The sequence below is a fragment of the Xenopus laevis genome, chromosome 2L, assembly GCF_017654675.1.
Source record: "Xenopus laevis strain J_2021 chromosome 2L, Xenopus_laevis_v10.1, whole genome shotgun sequence".
NCBI lineage: Eukaryota > Metazoa > Chordata > Amphibia > Anura > Pipidae > Xenopus > Xenopus laevis.
The window spans coordinates 30,491,346-30,510,456 of NC_054373.1; the positions used below are offsets into that span (position 1 = coordinate 30,491,346).

At 40.8% G+C, this 19,111-nt stretch overlaps 1 protein-coding gene across 5 annotated transcripts in view; it reads right to left on the minus strand.

Annotated features, from left to right (window-relative positions):
* Window positions 1–19,111, minus strand: part of specc1.L (sperm antigen with calponin homology and coiled-coil domains 1 L homeolog) — a 223,348-nt gene that overhangs the window by 102,226 nt on the left and 102,011 nt on the right. For all 5 annotated transcript variants that reach the window (XM_018246074.1, XM_018246075.2, XM_041581666.1 and 2 more), the window contains one exon: window positions 1,089–2,677. In XM_018246074.1, the coding sequence (XP_018101563.1) occupies window positions 1,089–2,677 (1,589 nt within the window). The remainder of the gene's footprint in view (window positions 1–1,088; window positions 2,678–19,111) is intronic.

A 19,111-nucleotide genomic window follows, 5' to 3' on the forward strand; every position in this document is an offset into this window, starting at 1 on the left:
AGTCGCTCATCACTATCTGGCACTCCTAATACACAGAGGTCCAAACCAGCCCAAACAACCCCCACTAGCCCACTTAATAGTCACTTTCTATGGCATTTTACAGCAGACCCTCTGGCATTTGCCAGAAACCATAGATTGTCAGTCTGGGCCTGCATCCGGCACAATCTATTTCTAATTGCTGTGAGTTTGGGCCTAGGGTCTCGTGTACTCTAGTGGTCCCTAGGAGACTCAAACACTGGCCTCAATCCTATGTAAGTTTTCAGTACTAATGGAGTGGGCCTTGTGTATGAAGTAAATGTTTACTTGAGAGAAAGCACACATCGGTTACCTATTAAATCTTAATAATAACAAATGTAATTTGAGAGCCAACAGCACCAAGCAAATGGTTCTACTGTATTGCACTCACCTCATAAACCCCCTGTACATCTGGATCTCTCTACGACTCTGGCACAGCTTACAAACAGGCAGTGCCAGCCACTACCCGCTATGCCCCACTCCCTATTCTCCATTCATTCACAGCACAGATTTGCAGCCTTAAGGGGGGGGTTAAAAAAAAAATCACAGCTCACACACTGACTACTTGTTGAGCCTCAACAGAACAACTATGTTCTGAACACCTGGACCAGAATATGTAGATTCAAATACAGCAAAGACAGTATAAGCCATTCAGCAATGCAGCTGCAAAGCCCTTAAATCCCCATGAAACATGTTTATAAGCTGTTTCTCAAGAAAATGACTTTCAACAAAAGGAAAACATCCAAATTTGAAGGCATGGGATAGGAAGGTCAGGCTTGCTGACAGCAAGGATAGAGCAGAGTTTGTTAGCTCTCTAGGCTAAAATCATATAAGATTAATTGGCATTTAGTAGCTGTAACTTTTCATGGAATGGCCTATTATGGACAACTGGAACTGCCATAGAGACAACAGTCACACAATAATGTGCATGGCTGTGATTCCAAGAGACACCTACTGTATATGGATTCCTATTGTCCAAAATAGAAAGAGGCTGGAGACAATTTGACACGTTCTGTCAAAACTACAATTGAAGTGTCACAATTGTGACGGTATTAATAATTCATTTCTCTGACCTTTGCCAGGAGACACTGCAGCTGCTTTACTTCGCTGTTAGCCCTCAGCAGCTCTTGGCGAAGTTCTGAGCATGTAAGTTCCAAATGCTCTTTCTCGGCATGAGCCGACTTTAACATCTCCTGGATCTCAGTGTTTCCACTCCCGCTTCCTTTTCCCATTGCCGTCATTTCTGCCGCTTTCTGGCGCTCACCCTCCAGCTGAGATTTCAAGCAGTTATTCTCTATTTTAAGGCCTTCAACTGTGACTTTCTGGTCCTCAAATGCCTTCGCTGTTGCACTTTTTTCTTTCCTTTCCGTGTCAAGGAGACGTTGCAATTTATCTACCTCCTCCTCAAGCTTTTTTCTAACGGTTTGAGCCTCTTGGTGTTCTTTCTCTAAGCTTCTAAGGCTGCTGGTTAACTGCTGCTGAATGTTGAGCAGCTTCTCCCTTTCAAATTGTGACTTCTCAACTAATTCTGAATACTTCTTTTCTGTCTCTGTAAGTTTGCCATGAATCTCTGTTTCTTCAGATTTTGCTCTATCTTTTAAGTGACCCATCAGTCTCTCGTTTTCTTGACCAAGCTGTTCTGCCCTCTGTCTTTGCTGCTGTAAAGAAGTTTCCAAAAAAGCCTTTTCTTCTACTAGCTTTTCACTTTCCATTGTTAACTCCTGCACCATAAGGTTCTGGTCTGACAACTCTTGCAGTGTTGCCTGAAGCTCTTCTGCTGTACTGTGATGGTTTTCTTCCATCTTATGAATCCTTTCGGTAAGGGAGGCTACAGAAAGATCACTTATGTTATTTGGAGAACTACCACTAGTAGAACACTTTGAGCCTTGGCATGGGATGCTTCCTGTGGATGTCGGCCTTGAAGGCATATCGGCAATGTGCTCAAAATCAGAGGCATCTGGTGAAATGGAAGCTTTTGTGACATCGCTGCTTGAAGAACCAGAAATATGGAAGCCCCTTCCTGGTATTCTGCCATCATCAGCCTCACCCGGAGATGGACTTTTAAATTGGCATCCAATATTTGTCCCTTGAGTAGATGGTGAAAGAAGGCTGCTGCTATCTGTGCCATTGCTGGTTATGGTGTCAGATAGAGGAGACTGCTCTAGGGCATGTAATTTCTGCTTCAGGTCTTCATTTTCCTTCCTAAGTATGGCAAGTTCTATTAGAGAATGTGTGTTCTTTTCCTGTAGTGCCCTTATTAATGCTTCAGGGTCACTTAAGGCCACATCATTGATATCATGTAAATCTGCTAGGGGATCTATCGAGTTGAGGACCTCTGGACTTGGCGATTCCTTGTCTTTACATTTTTGAAGCTCAGTGCGGAGTTTGCTAATTTCAGAGTCTTTTGTTTTGGCTTCAGCCAGAAGTTCCTTGACTTGCATCTCAAGGACAGTCTTATTGATTTGCTCATTCTCCTGCTTGGGCCTTGTAGGTGTACGAACATTCCTGGAAGGCGTTGGGGTACTAGGAGAGGAAGGACTGGGTAGTGACTTTTTAGCGTTGGCATTAACAGGACTGCGTAGAGCCACTCTGTCCCTTGATACTGGTGTTGACAGTTCTCTTGGAGCTGGAATGCCAGTTCGTCTTGCAGCTGCAGATGTTCCTAAAATAAAAACAATAAAAATGTTATAAGCTCTGCAAAAAACATGTTAGATGACTACTTTGATTATAATACCAAGAACCAAAAGCCCTTATTTAAATAGCAGTGAACTTACAATTGTGATTTCAAAATCGAGTTTTATTTTTCAGAAAAATATACGTTAACACATACAGAAACCCATTACTGCGTGTAAGAGAATTCTCCATAGATGAGAAACATGAACAATAGAAAGAGCATAATGAAAGTTGCTATATGGAAAATACTTGTGTTTGGGTACAAAGATATACAGTGGACACTGTGTTGGGTAAAAGCATTGCTAAGCTCAAGAACAAAGCAAGCAGTGTTTATGGGTAGAGAAAACTGTAAGGACATTCTGAGTCCCGAGCTGGCAGCCCACTCAGGCAGGTCAAAGTAACTTGGCTTCTCCAGCTGAAGAATTCCATAAAGAAAGAACAATGTAATGCTGATTAAACATAGATTAAAATCCTTCACGTTGATGTCAAGAAGGGACATATGCCTCAACATTAATTCCAATACTACATGTAATGCTCCTCTCAAACATGTTTACAACTTTGAGGTCCTAATGGAATTTTCATGGTCTCTGACTCGGCACATAATTTATTTTAAAACTCATCTTCCACTTGGTAGATGAGCATTGTGGCACAATGTCTTGAACATACAAGAAAGATATAAGGGGGCAATCAAAGGCAGCCATGCAGTTCTGCCTTATCACTCTCACCAAGACCCAACAATTAACAAAAAATCTCAGGGTGCGAGCTTGTCCAAATTGTTGAAGTCATCACTGGGCAGGTGAGAGCCGTGATTGCTTACACCAACAATCCCCTCTCTTTTACCATTTGCGACTCTAAGGCAGTGATCTCAACCAGTGGCAGGTTGCTCACGACCCATCTGATGTTGCTTCAAGGGGGGTCTCAAAGCATGTGCTTATTATTGAATTCCTAGTAGGCAAGTTTTAAAGGCACAAAAATCATGTACATGTAAATTGTCCTTATTTGGTACTCCCTATGAGCTTGTTTCATGCTTGTGTTGCTTCTCAACTCTTTTAACATTCAACTGTTGCTCACCACTAAAAAACAATTGGGGATCTCTGCTCTAAGGCATTAATCCCAGATCCTAGACTTACAATTGCAGGCACATCAGTTGTTAAGAAGGTGGCTGCTGATCATAAGAGTTCACTTAGCTCATACTTGGAACACATTAAAACTGTCCCTGCTTAGTTGAAGTGTTCACAAGGCTTGGCACAGTAAGTGCAACTGCAAGAGTTCTGAGATGCTTCCAGAGGAGTTCACCTTATTAATCACAAACAATTAGGACTAGTAAAGAACACTACTAGGCTGAGAGAACTTAATTTTTTTTAAGTTTAAGCCCCTCTTGGAAGTCCAACCATTAATCAGGCCCACCTTTAGCATACAACAAGGTTTGGCATTCAGCCATATGTCCAAGAACGTTAGCTTTCTGGGTTTTCACCCCAAATCTCACCCCATTTGAATTTTAAGCAAAACTTAAAGATGTATCCAGGAAGCAAATAGACATTCTCCCCAAATCCCACCCATCTGAATTTCAAGTTAGGCTTTCATGTGTATCCAGGAGAGCGAATAGACTTTCTCCCCAAATCTTACCCCAACGCAGTGTTGGACTGGGACACCAAGGGCCCACCCAAAAACCTTAGACCAGGGGCCCACCGAAAACCTTAGACCAAGAGCCCACTCTCAGTACTATTCTTCCTCTCCTCACTCAACAGCTATTCTCCTAGTCTCTTTTCTTTACATACTATAATCAATTATTCCATCAATTTAGCCTCTTTATTCTCATAGAAATAGGGAATGGCAATGAAATAGGCCAAATGTCTAGCAGCCCACTGACACCGGAGCCCTCCGGGTTTTATCTTGGTATCTAGAGGGTTGCTGGTTGAATATCCTTGGGAGTATAGAAAAGGAAACTGGGGTGGTGGCTTTTTCCCCAAAACACTTTGTGCCATTGCACAAGTTGAGCATCCCACTGCCCTGGCCCCTCTCCGTTATAGACAATTTTGACCACTTAACAAGCAACGACTAGAGGTACACCTCTAGAGGATCTATAATATCCTTCATTGTGCCAAGAGGAATTAAGTCTTGTCAGAAGTTCAATAAGGATTAAAATGGTGATCACATGAAAGCCTGCTACCTTCAACTGAAATGTCACTGTGCAAATATTTATGAGGACATAATAGAATACTCATTTTAATTAGCAATAGTCATTGACCTGACAATCCGTTGATGGAGAGGCGCATGCTAAGAAACAAGCCCACATTATGTCAATACTGATATCTTAGAGAGAAGTGCTCCCTCATCAAATTGTAGGATACAGGTCTTGTGGGACCATAGCCTTTAAAGTAGAAAGAGAACTGTGAATCATTTTACTGCTATCAAAGTATTTACATTAAGCTTTATAACTGTCTAGAACTAAAGACTGGACTACACAGTGAATGTATCTCCATATAAAAATCTATCGGAGTATACTCTATAAATATCTTCCACCAAGCTGACAGTTATTATTTCTAAAATATCTGATTTATATATCCCATCTCAGAGCCATCACTTTCACAGTTCCCATATACTCATAACGGTCCTTTAAAAGTAAAGGGAAAACAAGCCATGGCAGGGTTAAGCTATAAAAATCCTTGAAAGCAGGAAAAGCAGAGATGGTGGGGGCATCAAGAAAATGTGGCTTTAAATTTTTTTTGTCGAAAATAAACATTCCTCTGGAATTGTAACATTCGGATATTTTTTTCTAGTTTTTAAGATGAATTAGTCAGCAAAATGTCTTCGTGTAGTGGTGAATACATTCCATATGCGCTTCAGGCAAATGAGTGCCTGTGCATTCCAGGAATAGTGCATGTTGTGCATGCCAATGAGGAAAGGCCAAAAGGTTTAAGAAACTCTAGTGGTTCTCTGTAACCTCAATCCTGGAACTGCCATTCCATTCGCAAAGGTTTGTGCCTGTGGCATTCCCATGCTCATGCCTGCATACTGCACAGCATATTATCCCGGGTAATTACAAGCTTACTAAGCAATGCTAAGAAACCACTGCTGCTCCTTTAATTTCAGGGCTCAGTTTCAGACGCCTGGTGCTCATATTACTCCCATTTCCTCTGTAACGCTCTACCTTAGAGAATAAAAAACTAGGAAAGAGGCCTTAAAGGAAAACTATAGCCCCAAAATGAATACTTAAGCAACAGATAGTTTATATCAAATTGAATGACATATTAAAGAATCTTACCAAACTGGAATATATATTTACATAAATATTGCCCTTTTACATCTCTTGCCTTGAACCACCATTTCGTGACTCTATCTGTGCTGCCTCAGAGATCACCTGACCAGAAATACTACAACACTAACTGTAACAGGAAGAAGTGAGGAAGCAAAAGGCAGAACTCTGTCTGTTAATTGGCTCATGTGACCTTACATGTGGTTTGTATGTGTGCACAGTGAATCTTACGATCTCAGGGGGCGGCCCTTATTTTTTAAAATGGCAATTTTCTATTTATGATTACCCAATGGCACATACTACTAAAAAAGTATATTATTATGATAATGGTTCATTTACATGAAGCAGGGTTTTACACATGAGCTGTTTTACTCATTATCTTTTAATAGAGACCTACATTGTTTGGGGGGTATAGTTTTCCTTTAATAATATGTTACAATCAAGAATTTTGGTCAATTGTTTATTGTTCCCTTATCTCCCAGGTTTTTACTGCCGATCAATTAGATTTGCTCCCAAATTTAAAAAGGGCAAGTGTTCCTAACAAAAATCAAACCTTAAATCAAACCTTTCCTTAATAGGAACAGCAACAAAAGCAAAAAAGTGTTTTAAAGGGGTGGTTTACCTTTAACTGGTTAACTTTTTGTATGTTATAGTAGCCAATGCTAAGCAACTATGGGAGATGGCCTTCCCCTAATTCTAAGCTATCTGTATGATGTGTATAACGGATCTCATATCAGCACACACTGTCTTGTTAGTGAAGAATATTTTCTTTTATTCTGAACAAGAAAATTACATCTCAATCCGACGTTTCGGTCCCACCTGGGAGATATTTATATATATATCTCGGCACTCACCATTCACATAGTTATTTGCTGGGTGCTAACCAATTAAAAGTTATAGCAGTCCACGAAAGCACTCACAGCAGTCGCCATCCAGCGTGTATCAACAAATCATTTATTGGTTGATACACGCTGGATGGCGACTGATGTAAGTGCTTTCGTGGACTGATATATATATATATATATATATATATATATATCAGCAAACTCCAATATCAGTTTGTGGGTGCTGGGTCAATTGTAATTGTATATTTCTTATAGAGGGACCAGCACTCCAAATTCTTGGGTTGAAAAACTTTTTTATTGATCGTGCATCCAACGTTGGGGTTGGAATCCTTGGGACCCGAAACGTTGAATGCACGAGTAATGAATCAATAAAAAAGTTTTTCAACACAAGAATTTGGAGCGCAGGTCCCTCTATAAGAATTATACATATACATTATATATATATATATATATATATATATATATATATATATATATATATATATATATATATATATCTCCGGAAAATTTCTACAAAATATAGGAAAATTTCTACAAAATATAGGATACTTTTATGAATGGCAGCATGGTGGTACAGTGGCTTTCATTGCTGATTGTAGCACTTTTTTTTTTTACACTGGAAATTGAACGTTTACTTGAACTTGGAACACTTTTGCAGTAATAGATGTAGAAAAATAAAATAGGTATCACGGTTTCATTTTCTGGATCGAATAACTTTCCAGCATCTTTGGATTGTAGCTGTACTTGGTATTCGGTCCACGGTGCTGCTTTTGGTGGAATTGCTTTATTAACTCCGGCAGCCGTATTTTTGTGAATGTTGGTCCCCAGGTAATAAAACCGCAGAAAAGGAAAGTGGATTGTGCTGTCGTCTCAGCAATTATTCATATTCTACAAAGAGAGTGTAGCTATGAAGTTTGCATTACTGGAGAGCCAAGACCACATCATCTCGTATATGAATCAAACGTGAAACATTGACTTAGCAAAGTAAGGTCAGCGCATAAATGTTAAAAGGAACTAATGCTTTTACCCTTTCAGGACAAATGCAAAAACTTTAGCAACACATTCCTCAGAATACTTAAAGGGCCAGTAACCCTATGTAAGATAAAGTTTTTACTTACTGCTCCAACGCCCACAAATGTCCTGCTTGATAACAGAACAGTTTTTATTCTATAGATTTGTAGAAATTCTGAAATTACATTCGACCAGTTTATTTTGTATTCTAAAAAAATGAAACCATCTGTTTTGATGTGCCCTATAGCCCAGTTCAGTTTAAATCACCTCCATGGCTGCAAAGATTAATTATGTCTTAGTTTGGACCAAGTACAAGGTACTGTTTTATTATTGCAGAGGAAAGGGAAATAATTTCTACAAATTTGGATTATTTGGATAAAATGGAGTCTATGAAAGACTGCATTTCTGTAATTGGGAGGTTTCTGGAAAATGGGTTTCCAGATAACGAATTCCATGTATATGATTTTTAAATGCAAAGAAAACCCTTTACTTTTACATGGAAATACAGTATGTCCTGTAAGTACAACTCCTTCATCTTCTCTATGAATTACTATTTAAAGTGTGACAGCAACGTTTGATCGGTAAAGTATAAGTTAAGGATGGCATTAAATAGAGACCATGATACAGGCTGCCTACACCCCAAACTGTTGCACCTGGATCTGGTGCAGCCATTATGTTTTTACTTCTGCAATAATGCACAAAAACTCTAAAACACCTTGACCAGCCCTGAAACCTAAACCCAATAGGCTGGTTTTGCCTCCAATAAGGATTAATTATATTTTAGTTTGGATCAAGTACAAGCTACTGTTTTATTATTACAGAGAAATAGAAAATTTCGGATTATGTGGATAAAATGGAGACTATGGGAGACAGCCTTTGTACAATTTGGAACTTTCTGGATAACGGATATTTTTATCCACACCCAGTATCCACCCAGCCTAGAACCAGCTGTCCGTACACCAACCAAACCCACTGGTAACAACCCCGCATCCTTCTCAATAATACACCTAATCTGGGGCTGTCACAAACCAATACAATTTTCAGCATTAATAACTTTTTTTTTGGAACTAAACAAATACCTTAGTGCAGACGTTCCCTAACCTAGAGCTGGCTGCCCTTGGAATCCCAGATGGAAATTGAGTTAGAGTAAAGCTGGCCATAGACTCGATCGATAGATTCCGATCGTACGAATCATCATACGATCGGACTTCCCCATCTCCCGACCTGCCACTAACCATTCCGATCAAATAAAGTACAAAAGAACAGATCAGATGATGTTCTGCCCCTGACAGCAATCGTATGAAAGTTATGTCTGATAAAGCTGGTGACAGTCTCCCACTGAAAATCGTACGATCGGCAATACACGCAGAGATATTATCGGCAGCCGACAGAAATTTTTTAACCTGTCCGATCGACCAAACGACTGATCTCCACCGGACGAAAAATGTCGGGACTCTCCACACACGGTCCGAAAATCTTACGAATCCTCTATTCGTACAATCAGATCTTTGCGTCTATAGCCAGTTTAAGATTAGAGATTAGAGGAGAATCTGATCTGTTAAAAGGCCATTTATTGGATCAGTTTGGGTGAACACTAATTGGCATTTTGGCTACAATAAATGATAATTGGTCCTCCTCTTGCTGCTCTATTCTTAAGATAAAGCTTTCCATTAGATTTTCAAACATTGTTGGTAGACTTTTCTTCCATTATTCCACCAATAACATTTTACTGACAGGTAACCAATACCTGTTGCAACTAATACCATAGGTGCCAGGAAATTCCCTGGACCTGGAGGTAGTTCCAGAAATCTCTTGGTGGCTGTTTTCATAGCTTCAACCCATTGCTAATGCAGTTATTGATACTGAGCGCTGCAAGCGATGGAAATCTCACACATACACGCAGTTTCAAATTGCCAAATCAGATGATTATTTGCATCTAGGGGAAAAACATGATGATTTACCCCCAACATTTGTACAGGTATGGGGCCTGTTATCCAGAATGCTCGGGACCTGGGGTTTTCCAGATAATGGATGTTTCTGTAAAGTCTACTAGAAAATCATTTAAACACTAAATAACCCCAATAGGGTTTTGCTTCCAATAAGGATTAATTATATCTTAGTTTGGACCAAGTACAAGGTACGGTTTTCTTATTACAGAGAAAAAGGAAATGGTTTTTAAAAAGGAAATAGTTTTTAAAAATTTGCAATATTTGGATAAAATGGAGTTTATGGGAGACCACCTTTCCGCAATTCGGAACTTTCTGAATAATGGGTTTCTGAATAATGGCTCCCATACCTTTAATGCCTTTATAAATGAGCCCCTTAGGTGCAACCTGTTCCCCACCCACTCACTGTGACATCGGCCAATGTTAAAAATGAGTGAGTGACAGAGATTATCAGTTTCCCGGCGGCTGGATGATATTAATGGACAGCCTTTAATGACTTTGGTTTATTTCTGGAACAAAGTCAATTCATTCACTCCACTCCCTGTTTCAGAGTCCTGAGCATGTTTCTCATCAAAAGAAAACTCAAGCCTTCTCTCAGAGAATGTGTAACCACAAAAAAACATTCTGGGACCCGGAGTAATTGAAAGCAGCACATGCCCTGCCTATACTAGCGTTATCGTGACTAGGAACGTTAATCAACCTTAATGACTCATAACTGTTTCTGTCACTCTGGAGGTAAAGATCAATGGACGCTGCTTTATAGGCAAGCCTGGGAAATTGCAGTGATTTCTACAGAGAGAGCACATTTTCTTTTAAAGACCTAATTCACAGTGCCACACAGTCAAAAGCTTTTTTACTTATATTAAGTATGGGTAGAATGCTGCTAGTGGAGATCTCCAGTTCTCCTTATAATGAGGCTGGGTGGCATGCCAGCCCTAAAATGTTGCCACCCTAGGCCTGGGCCTCATCCAGGCCTGTTTACACAGCATAATAACTATGCCCCTATGTGTTCCTCAAAAAAGCAGTTAATTTTACCATATAGGATCAATGTGTTGTTAATAGGTTAATATGGCTTCATTACTCTTGGCCAGATCATTACAAAGTTCCTTCTCAGGTTTATAGCTGGCAAGCCACACACGCAGATGATTAGTGTCTCAAGGTTGCCAACCTTTTATTTAGAATCTGAAGACAAAAATGTTGGGAAAATGTTCACATTACAATCCTCACTTAAACGAATAACTATACTTTCCACCCAACCTGACCTTGAACATTCTCAGGAACATGGCCATATCTATCCCCAGCCAACATGATCGCACCCTAAATTAAAAGGATTTTTTTCACGGTGGTGTCTACGAAGGAGGAAAATATGCAGATATTCTTTTATGTTGTTTTAATCGAACAACTAAATAAAAAAAACTAAGATTCTTCGTGAAGAATATTTATTAAACATCCTCTACAGTTTTGAGGATATTGAGATACATTTAAATTTCCCTTTTCCATTTTATAGGGCCATAGGATACAGTGACCTAAGCCATAAAACAAAATATTCAGTTCTGAGTAATTCTGGAATCATTGGAACCATATGTCGATACTATATAACTAAACAATAAATAAATAATGATTCCACTTGTTGCACAGCCCCATAGACCAACCTTACAAACCCTCCATTCAGGTTTAGCATAACTTTGCAGAAGAGGCTTTGAACTGGTTAGGAAGGCTCCAGTAAGTCTGATATGATTGGTAGTGGAGGGGTTTAAAAGGGAAGGGGGTTGACTGATTAGTGGGTCACAGTTGGAGGACAGTGAATTGGATAGTAGGGTTAAACACATGGCCAGAAAGAATGTAAAAATTGTTCCTAGAACCCGTGTTAATAATAATGTGACTTCCAAGACAAATGTAGATAAATTCTTAAAGGAGAAGAAAAGTCGTTTAGCACTTGGGGGTGCCAAATGTTAGGCACCCCAAGTGATTGTATTTACTTTCCTGAACCCTAGGCCGGTGCTCCTATCAGCAGAAAACTGCACCGGCCTGGGGTTATACCAGTGAGCACCATAGAACAATCCTCTTCCGGCTTCTTCTTTCTTCAAATTTCCCGGGGCAGACGCATGCGCAGTAGAACGTAATGGGCAACTTTTTAGTTAAAGTTCGGCTTTTCACTCGAATACATATGCGCAGCCGCGCAAAGAAAGAAGACGGAAGAGGATCGCTCCGTGGTGCTCACTGGAATAACCCGGGCCGCTGCAGTTTTCTGCTGACAGGAGCACCAGCCCGGGGTTTCAGGTTAGGATATACATTCACTCGTGGGTGCCCAATTTGGCACCCCCAAGTGATAAACGACTTTCCTTCTCCTTTAAAGAGAGACGCTCAGACACCATATGTGTTGCAGGTGGGGAGCTTACCCCTTTTATTGTGACCACCTGAGGATCAATGTTTCGGGGGGTTAGACGAAGACAAGGCCATCTGATTGATTCTCAGACTTTACAGGATAGTTATCACATTTAGGCCTCATGTGTAGTAGGATGGCTTTGATTTAAATCCTTTGGTCGACCTACCAACTTACAGAGGAGATGGTGTTTTAACAGATAATTATAATAAACACATAAACACTGTGCTATTATAATTCCTGGAAAAGCATACATTCAAAATTTTGCAGGACATGATGTTATTACCCTATAATAAGACCAGGAGGAATTTAATTAGTGTTCTTTAAATATATATGAAACTGGTGATAGAATCCGGTTAGTAAAAATAGTTGGCTTCATCGGGTTCTTCTCTCCTGTATATAAACCAGGTACAGCAAGCTTCCAAAAAGTGGATGTCACATATTTATATCGTAATGGCCCAAAAACAATGAATTCTAATTGACACGTCCAAAGCATTAAGACAAGTAAAAGAGAACTGCACTGTGGCTTAGTAGTATAGACGTGATTTCTGTGTTTGCTGTAATGGAGATTTGAAAAATTTAAGGGCCTTAAATGGCTAGGCTTTTCAATGATCTTCTATGTCTTATTTGCTGCTTTTTTTTGGTACAAGTGGACGTTACCCGCACTGATGTTTATATCTGCATTGCCCCTGCACTGCAGTCAATATGTATTTCTGATTCTGGTCACCTTCCTTGCATGCTTTCATCAATCTACTCTGCAGTTCTGCCATCAATCTTAGTGAGCGCTGTGGTTGCAGCGGAGGGTTGGTTGAGACACACATATACACCCATTGATTTTGCTTTCTATTTAGCTGTCACAAACTGCATGTTGTTTTTTTAGATTCTGTAAGGCATATCATTTAAGTGCTAACTTGCCATGCAGAATGTGTTTTCAAAACCAGGCCCGTATTAAACATATAGCCTTGCCCACCAATATACTAGTATTGCCATTGTCTGTACCACACCAGAAGGAAGGCCTTACAAAAATTAGTACCGGTATAGGACCTATTATCCAGAAAGCTCGAGACCTTGGGTTTTCTGGATAATGGATCTTTCTGTAGTTTGGATAACATAACTTAAGTCAACTTGAAAATCATGTAAACATTAAATAAACCCAATAGGCTGGTTTTGCTTCCAATAAGGATTAATTATATCTTAGTTGGGAGCAAGTACAAAGTACTGTTTTATTATTACAGAGAAAAAGGAAATATTTTTTAAAAAATTTGGATTATTTGGATAAAATAAAGTCTACAGGAGACAACCTCTCAATAATCTGAGCTTTCTGGATAATGGGTTTCCGGATAACGGATACCATACCTTCATATATGACAGGTCAACAACTGGAGGCCTACGGGCTAGATTTGGTCCTTCAAATATTTTTAGAGCCTTCAGCCAGACAATGGTCTGACCCTGCAAAAAAAAATTAAATACAGGTATGGGACCTGTTATCCACAATACTCGGGGGAGATTTATCAAAGGTCGAAGTTCGAAGTTAAAAAAACTTCGAACTTGGAATTCAAAAAGACCAATCGAATGGTCGAATGGGGTCGAAGTAGCACTACTTCGATTCAACGTTTTTTTCTAACTTCGACCTTCGATCTCCCACACTCCCCTAATTGCCTCCATACAGGTTCTAGCAGGCTAAAACACCACTTCGGCAGCTTTTAGGTGGCGAATGGTCAAAGTCGAAGTTTAAAAGAGACGGTACATGATAAATTGCAATATTCGAATTTCGACGTTTTTTTCAACTTCAAATCGAAGTTGGACTATTCGATGGTCGAAGTACCCAAAAATTACTTTGAAATTCGAAGTTTTTAACCTTTAAACCTTTATTTCGACCTTTGATAAATCTGCCCCTAAGTCTACTAGAAAATCATGTAAACATTAAATAAATCCAATAGGCTGATTTTGCCTCCAATAAGGATTAATTATATCTTAGTTTGGATCAAGTACAAGGTACTGTTTTATTATTACAGAGAAAAAGAAAATCCATTTAAAAAATGGAGTCTACGGGAGGTTTTCTGCATAATGGGTTTCCGGATAACAGATCCTATACCTCTATTACCTTACAGTGAAGTAGACTCAGGCACACTTGCAGGGACCGACTGAACCATCACGTGGACTTTGGCCAAGTGTTGTTGTAACTACTAATCATATTACACCGATTTCCTTTACTTTGTTTGCAGAGAGTTAGTCATGCAGATAACACTCTATCTATCTAGTGTCCAAACCCAGAGCAGGGTTTCCCCAGATATATACAATAACATGTAAGAACCTCAATAACCCCCATCCCCTTAAGGGCAGAGACACACGCGGCAATTCGGGGAGATTAGTTGCCCAGCGGCAAATCTCCTCTTCTTTAGGTCGACTAATCTCCTCAAACTGTCTCCCCTGCCTTCCCGTCGGCTAGAATGAAATTCGACGGCGGGATGGCACTCAGAGAGATTTGTTTTCAGAAATCGCCAGAAGTTTCCTAGTACTTCAGGCGACTTCGGAAAATGAAGGCTCCGAGTGCCATCCCGCCGGCAACATTTTCGAATTGCAGCATGTGTCTCTGCCCTAACCCAAGGATAAATGGCACAACAGAAAGTACTGAAAGTGCTATTTTATTTTTTGTATCTGTTGCTGCTCAATGAACATTACATAAGGGCTATTTACTAGAAAGAGTTCTTTATTTATGCCCACCATCATGCCTAAAACAGAGGGCATCTTAGGACAAGTTCTACAGCTGGGGCTTTACACTACATAACTGTTTTGGCTGGCCCGTAGCCTTTCTGGGTGTGCCATAGGTTTTATTGCATGACTTAATTTTTCCTCTTTTTAACCCATTCACGCCAATTAAGAGTAAGACCTCTATAAATATTCTACAGAAATGGTTCTTAGGGGTTATGAGAAAAATGCTCAGGCCTTGCAGTACAATAACTCTCTCACCTCTGCTCTGTGGTTTCCGGCCATAATTGGAAGACATATCTATCATCACAAATCTAATCAACTCTAACACATATTTTGTAGACTGAATAAACCCATTTACTGTATATTGCTCAAGCAAAAGCTACATTACGAAACATAGGATATCATTCAGCAATAAAATCTTATCAAAAAAATCCAAGGTGTTAGTCATTTGAATGATCTCAAGGTTCACTAAAATCTAACGTTTAATCAACGTATCTCTGAAAGCTGCTGCTATATACAGTATTTATGGTTACAAATTATTCCAACCAATGATTTGGTTCTGTTGTCTTTTTTTTTTGTACATAATTCATTATACCCTTTCTGCAATAAAACATGTCTTCCAAGTTGCGTGTCATCAACTGTCAAAGGAGGACTTTGGAGCAGAAAGCTAGATTGACTTTCCAATGAAACTACAGATTTCTACAACACTGAAATGTATGTGAACTAAGAGGAACAGAGGAGGAGGAACTGGCAAACAGCATTATAATGAACTAATCCTGGCATTCTTTGCCTGTGATCTTGGGTGTAAAGGTAGAGACACACGTGGAGATTCGACGCCCGGAGACAAATCGCCTCTTCTTCGGATTTATCTACCAGAACTGTCTTCCCGCCAGCTATAAAGTAAATTGCCGATGGGATGGCACTCGGAGGGCTTCGTTTTCCGAAGACGCCCGAAGTTGCCAAAGGCCATCTCCCTATGACTCCATTTTATCCAAATTTTTTAATGTTTGTAATAATAAAACAGTACCTTGCACTAGAGCTAAGATATAATTAATGCTCATTGGAGGCAAAATTAGTCTATTGAGTTAATTAGGTTTAAAGGATTTTCTAGTAGACTTAAAGGTACGAAGATCCAAATTACAAAAAGATTTGTTATCCGGAAAACCCCAGGTCCCATACTTGTACCAGATATCTGCCCAGGCAGTAATTTTAATCCTATACACAGGCTGACAAGTTACCAGCCCCGTTTGGCAGTTTATATTGGGTCTGTATATTGGTAGCTTTATTGTGAGAAAGTTTAGTTATTCCCAAATTACATTTGCTAGAGAACTGCTTCTGGGCAAAATGATCATGGGCACTGAGCAAGCATGTAACTCATTAAACAGCAAATAACTCAGCTGACCCATAAGCTTAGTAGCATGTTTAGTAAGGCATGTAATATGCACACAAGATCACTGGAAACCTAATGAGATGTAGCAGTAACAGCAGAGTGACATCTACAGCACTGTATCCCTTTGACGTCAATGAACTGGCAAAAGAAGGAGAGTGAAAGGACATCGTCATGATGAAACTGAATGCTTTCAAGTAAATTAGTGTAATGTTATGGAATTAAGTTGAAGGAATTGTCTCATAGGTTACATGATCTGACAGGTGCAGAAGGCAAGGATCCCAAAATAGCTCTCATTTTGGATGAAAAAAGGGCAGGACTTGGATAAACTGGATGGGGGATTGTGGCAAATCAAGAGTATGCCTGGACATGGGTCTTACCAGGATAGACCATTGACATTGACTAAATCTCATTTGGATTTTTGTCCGGTATACAAATACGATCAGTGTATGTTTAGCAATGCCCCTAATCCAATGCCCTGTTGTATTGACAACCAGGATCTGCCTTTGTATAGTAGTGTGCTGTTCTCCTCATAGTTAATTGCTTACATTATTATCAATCCTTCTTATCTATGTTATTTTCTGTGCATTGTTGTACTGCTGCTTTCTGCTGGACAAAATTTGCATGCTGCACACCTCTGTTCTTGTTAGTAAAGTTTTTCCTCTCAGGGGCGTGGTTTTCTGCAGCTCAGTCCTTCTCACTTCCGGCAGCCATTTTCAGTGCCTCATTACTGTGTGACTGGACATTCAGACATTTTGGGCTTGTGAAGGCATCAGTTTTTGACCAGCAGTTAGCCTCAGGAAAGTCATATACAGGACAGTATTGATACCACTACTACAGACAGTATTGTATCACCGTTTATTGCTGTATTCTGGATCAAATAAACCCAGGCTGATTTCATCTCTGTGTCTACGTTTGAATCCATCCAACCTGAGCGTCTGCCGGTCCGGTCTGCCCCACTGCTTGGATACGAAGGTAGGAAGTCACACAGCTACTATTAGTTATACCTTCATTCGCCTTCATGTGGGGACAGAACAGTCAAAAACTGCCTTAATGCCCATACCCTGGCCACAGATTACCTCACAGTTCAGTTCCACACTCAGGAATCTCCCTGGCAACAGGCCCACCTGCAGCAAATCTGCCCAGATACAGTGCCACCCACAGCACCTGAGCAACCTGATGACGTTCACCCAGATGTGCCCTACCAAGGATAGGTGTTACAGCAAAAAGGCTACCCGGCATTTCCTGGCCTACCGCCACAGCTCAAGCAGCAGTCATCACAATCTACAGAGGCTAGACCACAGCTCAACCCTGCAGCAATATCATTCTACCCAGAAGCATCTCACCCTTTCACGCCACGCAGCCCACATGCCCCGGGGGCATCACAAGTTGTCATGGCAACAAGCAGTGAGAAATCGGATATGTCCGAGTTTGCCAGGTTTATGGTGAGCAGAGAGCTAATTAACACAAGTCTCTCAAAATTTGATGACCGTGCAGAGAGCTACAGAGCCTGGAAAGCAACCTTCGAAGCCGCCATTGCCAACCTCAACCTGACCGCAGAGCAGGAGCTCGACCTCTTGATCAAATGGCTGGGCCCAGGCTCCACAAGTCGTATTAAGAGCCTCAGAACTGTCTATGTGGGACAAGCAGAAGCAGGTCTCGCTGCAGCCTGGCAGAGACTCGAACGTACATTCGGCAGTGCAGAAGCAATAGAGAAAGCCCTATTCAAGAGACTGCAGAACGTCCCAAAAATCAATCTCAAGGATGTCCATAAGCTTCAGGATTTGAGTGATCTGCTCATGGAATTAGAGCTTGCCAAAAGAGACCCTCGCTTGACCGGCCTGTGCTACCTGGATACAGCCCATGGAGTGAACCCAATTGTCGTGAAGTTACCCTACAGTCTGCAAGAAAAGTGGGCGGCATCAGTCTCAAGGTACAAAAGAGTGCATAACGTCACCTTTCCCCCATTTATTCATTTCTGCAGATTCATCGATGAACAGTCCCAGATGAGGAACGACCCCAGCCTCGATTTCCTGGAGTTCAACACTACAGCTTCAGCGACACCATCTTCAAGGTATGAAAGTGTCTTGCATAAAAACAGAGACTTTAAGAGCAGCGTGAGTGTCAGAAAGACTAACCTACCACCACCTGCAGCACCCACGGGTAAACAGTACAATACCTCATCAGTAGACAAGTGCTTCAATCGTGAATGTCCCATTCATAAAAAACCACACTCACTGAACAAATGCAGAGGGTTTAGATCTAAAACCATGCAGGAGTGGAAGAAAGTTCTCAGTGAGCTTGGGGTATGTTTCAGATGCTGCGCTTCATTGGAGCACATGGCTAAGGACTGTAAATCCATCATCAAGTGTGAGGAGTGTCATAGTGAAAGACATGCCTCAGCTATGCACCCAATTCCGCTCACCAGAGACTCATCAGCTGTCTTCACCACCAGTCCTGCTCCAAGTCATGGCGGGGAGCCTCAGAATCACGCTAACACAGCCACCGCCGTTTCCTGCTCATGTTTGGAAGTATGTGGCGACAGCCAGAGTGAGAAATGTTGTGCCCGAATATGCCTAATCAAGGTCTATCCAGAGGGACTACCAGAAAAGGCAGTAAAAATGTATGCTATCATTGACGACCAAAGCAACCGGTCCCTAGCAGGACCTAAATTCTTCGATGCCTTTGGAATAGAGGGACCATCAGAACCCTACATCTTAAACACCTGCTCGGGCCGCATAGAGACTAGCGGAAGGAGGGCACAAGGATTCATTGCTTCTCCCATCAATGGGAATACAGAAATACCCCTACCAACACTGATCGAATGCGATCAAATACCTAACCATAGGGATGAGATCCCTACCCCAGAAGCTGCATTTCACC